The 4270-nt window shown below is 43.3% G+C and overlaps 1 protein-coding gene across 1 annotated transcript; it reads right to left on the reverse strand.

The window, feature by feature from the left end:
• Positions 1–886: 886 nt before the first annotated feature.
• On the reverse strand, positions 887–2569 carry SARC_13202 (hypothetical protein). Its single transcript, XM_014292672.1, has 2 exons — positions 2188–2569; positions 887–1363 (listed from the first exon to the last, which is right to left on the reverse strand). The coding sequence occupies exons 1-2, from the start codon at positions 2436–2438 to the stop codon at positions 1090–1092; spliced, it is 525 nt and encodes a 174-aa protein (XP_014148147.1). The 5' UTR covers positions 2439–2569; the 3' UTR covers positions 887–1089.
• Positions 2570–4270: the final 1701 nt, after the last annotated feature.

Genomic DNA, 4270 nt, shown 5'->3' on the forward strand with positions numbered 1-4270 from the left:
TATAATTCCCAAGCATATCTGTACCGCGGCAAACGTCAACCACGAGTGCAATTGTATGTCGTTGTTGGTTGATAGGTGCATCTGAATGCGTGTACAGTATCTGCATACAGACTGTGGCAGTCAGTGTCGTTCTACATGCGCTTCACGGCCCAACCCTCTTTAATTGGACTTAAAAGCAGACACCACCAAACTACGGTCTTTATAGACGTACACACTACGAGCACGCTTTCAAAAGCAGTGCTCAGGAGCCATCGCAAGTCATGGACAACCGCATTCACACTCCGCAATACGTACAGATGGAAAGTCACCCAGTGCTCGAACGTGATATCCATCGCACTCGAGTTATGTGCAGGGACATAAGGCGCTATCAGAAATGGCTTTATCTGGCAGTATCTCTATCTCCTCTTTCTCCATTTCCACATATTCTTGGGGATGGTGATGCTGATGAAGGGCCTTTCATATGCCTCAGCAACGTGCTTAGCCGAGTTGATACGCCAAATAAAAAACGGGATTGGGTATATCCGAATCTATCACATACGTTATAAAACTGTGCCAAACGTATAGCAAATGACAATTGTATGCTAATCCTTCCTCCACGATTCACCCAAGTCATATACATTCTAAAATGCCACATCTCGGACCAAAATATCACAATTTACCAGACATTATATGTGTAATGAAAGTAAATATCGTCAGCGCATAACTATGACCTTCGAACCAAAGTCTTGTACTACATGGTGAATGTACGTACACATACCGAGATATGTCGGTTATGCGAGTACCGCCCTGGTAGATGATTGCGAAGGGATTGTCCATTCAGTTCAGTCTCTACAAACCAGAATGCCCATACAACACCAACACACTCACCACCGACTTGAATGGGTATGTCGTCTACTGGTGGTATCGTCTAGGGGTGTGTTCAAATATCCTTTACATCACTAGTCACAACGGCAGTGACATCTACCACGGGATCCGAATACTATTGGAAAGGTCTTGTGGGATAAACCTGCGTACCAGAATACTATTGGAAGGTCTTGTGGAAAAAACCTGCGTACCAGAATACTATTGGAAAGGTCTTGCGGGAAAAACCTACGTACCAGACTGCCGGTACAACACACACATCACCCGTTGGATGGGGATGTCACCTACTGGTGGTATCGCATAGGGGTGTGTTCCAACATCCTTGACATCACTAGTTACATCGGTAGTGGCATCTACCGGAGGATCCGCTTTCTGGTGGACAGGACTTATGGGGAACGGTACATGGACTGTAAACTCGTCACGAATGGTATCCAGCGAATCTATGGGCGGGGTGCAGTAGAAGTTCACTGCCAGGTACAGGCTGAGGAGGAACACCCACAGGCTGCCAAGGGAAAAGAATGGTTGGTACTAATAAGTCATTTAGAAGGGGGATTAAAAGGAGTAGGCAGATCACACGCGACGATGAATCAGATGACTGGGATATCTTGTTATGTAGGTAGTGTCAAAGTATGACAAGTCCAGAGTGAACCTGGTGAAGTCAGGGCTGAAGGCTAACCCCCGTACACGAGGATGCTCTACAGGGAGACAAAAACGGTACACGGGAATACCAGTAGTGTGGGTTTGTAGGGGATGGACTGTCAGAGGAGAAAGTAGGTGAGAGCAGCCTGGCCTCGTGATTCCTACATCCTTGACCACTCACTTGCAGGCTTGGGACTCGCATTTCGCGCTCGGGTGGTGGCGACACCCCTCACATCACATCATGACCATGTACCAGAAACTAGTATAACAATACGCGCAGGCCTTGAGAGCAACCGTGCGGGCGATAGTAAACTCTGTGTTACTAACCGATCTACAGATATACACCGGAGATGACTGGGATCATAATCACGCATCAGACACTTTCACATGCATTCTCAGCGTCTCGTCTGGTAACGTATCCGCTGTATATACATAGTGCGTAAAACCTGCTACAACACACATACATAAATATAAAATCAGGACCAGACTTTGGTCAGCACTCTGGCAGGTAACGTAAACCCTGTATATACATGGTACGTATATCCTGCTACAACACACATACACCAAACATAAAACCAGGACCAGACTCTGGTCAGTACCCGTCTGATGTTAGGACGCACACCATGTACAATGTACAAACCATGGACAATACCAACATATAAAGACAAACTTGTGCTACTAACGTACCTACAGACGTACACCGGGATTGCAACCACCCACCACTTGCTCGGCAGCACTATCCCGTAATTTCTCAGCACCCCATCTGGCACAAGAGCATACACCGTGTACAAAGCCAACACCAACCAGATGCAGTAATACCCTACGAGACCATATATTTCTTTATCCGGGGACTTCCCAATCTCTGTAGCCTTCTGAGGCGTACTGTGGGGTGCGGTGTGCACCGATCCGTTTGAGTTGATGCTCTTTGAAGAGTTCATGGAGGTGGTAGTGTTGTGAGATTCACTACAGTCTCCTGTGTGCTGCTATGTTAAACGAAGTTGTCACAGCAATAATTTGAGTGAGCCGTCATTAAAGTAAACCATCCGTGAGTGGATCAGATAAATTCCCCACGAAGTCATTAAATGGTGTATCAGGCACGTAAGTAATGGTCATTGCGGTCCCGTACACTATGTGCTTTATGTTTGTAGGTCACCTAAGTGTTATATGGCTGCTTACTAAATGCACATACATACCTTTGTGTTTTAGGTCTCTTGTGAAGTTCATACATATACTCAATTAGAGTTTATTCAGGGCTTAGGGTTTATAGCAAAAAAAAAGTTTAAAAATAAGAGGCAATGAATATTCATAGTTGAACAGAATACTACGCCGAATTAGCTGCACAGTTTTCGACTCTGCACTGCTGCGCGGTACTGCATGTAGTTATCCATAGGTTAGCACGTAAGTATTTAGTTATCCATAGGTTAGTACGTATGTATTTAGTTATCCATAGGTTAGTAAGTATGTATTTAGTTGTCCATAGGTTAGTACATGTATTTAGTTATCCATAGGTTAGTACGTATGTATTTAGTTATCCATAGGTTAGTGCGTATGTATTTAGTTATCCATAGGTTAGGCGGTATGTATTTAGTTACCCATAGGTTAGTGCGTATGTATTTAGTTATCCATAGGTTAGTGCAGATGTATTTAGTTATCCATAAGATAGTGCGTATGTATTTAGTTATCCATAGGTTAGTACGTATGTATTTAGTTATCCATTGGATAGTGGGTATGTATTTAGTTACCCATACGTTAGCGCGTATGTATTTAATTATCCATAGGTTAGTGCGTATGTATTTAGTTATCCATAGGTTAGTGCGTATGTATTTAGTTATCCATAGGCTAGTGCGTATGTACTTACTTATCCAAAGGTTAGTGCGTATGTATTTAGTTATCCATAGGATAGTGCGTATGTATTTAGTTACCCATACGTTAGCGCGTATGTATTTCGTTATCCATATGTTAGTCCGTATGTATTTAGTTATCCATAGGTTAGTGCGTATGTATTTACCATAGGTTAGTACGTATGTACTTACTTATCCAAAGGTTAGTGCGTATGTATTTAGTTATCTATAGTTTGTGCGTGTGTACGCATCACAGTCACCAGCCAACAATGTGTTTGAGTTTCCTGTTGTGATGACTTTGAGAGTCGATAATGGTGAATTTACTTAACATCCTGATCATCATAATAGGGGCACCACAGGAGTATGATATTTGCAGGGTTCGGATACACGTGGCGGGGAAGGTTCTTGTGGAAGCCATGATTGGTAGGTATAAGGCAGAAGGACTAGGAATCTATTATCGATATCCTTCAGTTCATGAGTAAGTAGTGCTATAAAAAGCAGTAGGGGTATTGTACTCTAGTAGGTGTTGTTTTCAATAGACGGAATGTTGCTATGTATGTATCAGTTCAAACAAGAAACTACGCCGCAAACCCAGGATTGCCAGGTTTAGGAAAAAAAACAACTCGTATATAACAGATGCAGAAGCTCTTTGGTAGTCTAGTATACGGGCATGACTCAGATCCGACACAGTACTTCTGGTACAAGGATTCAATTCTTCTCCGAGTTTACATTTGTGACTAAACATTGCTGATCCAGTAAGTAGCCAACTGCTCGGTGTGAAGCAGCACCACGCACCAAATCCTATGTACCAGTAGTAGGGGACGCCCAGTACAATAGTCCTATATAACAGTAATAGGGCACACCCAGTTCAATAGTCCTATATAACAGTAGCAGGGGACCCTCAGTACAATAGTCCTATCTAACAGTAG

The sequence above is a fragment of the Sphaeroforma arctica genome, assembly GCF_001186125.1.
Source record: "Sphaeroforma arctica JP610 unplaced genomic scaffold supercont1.3010, whole genome shotgun sequence".
Lineage (NCBI taxonomy): Eukaryota > Ichthyosporea > Ichthyophonida > Sphaeroforma > Sphaeroforma arctica.

Bases quoted from the DNA above. Each gene is read 5' to 3' on its own strand.
- SARC_13202 (XM_014292672.1), bottom strand. From the start codon at position 2,438: ATGAACTCTTCAAAGAGCATCAACTCAAACGGATCGGTGCACACCGCA. The intron at 1,364-2,187 runs GTACGTTAGTAG...TTCCCTTGGCAG, and splicing joins ATCCCGGTGTACGTCTGTAG to CCTGTGGGTGTTCCTCCTCA.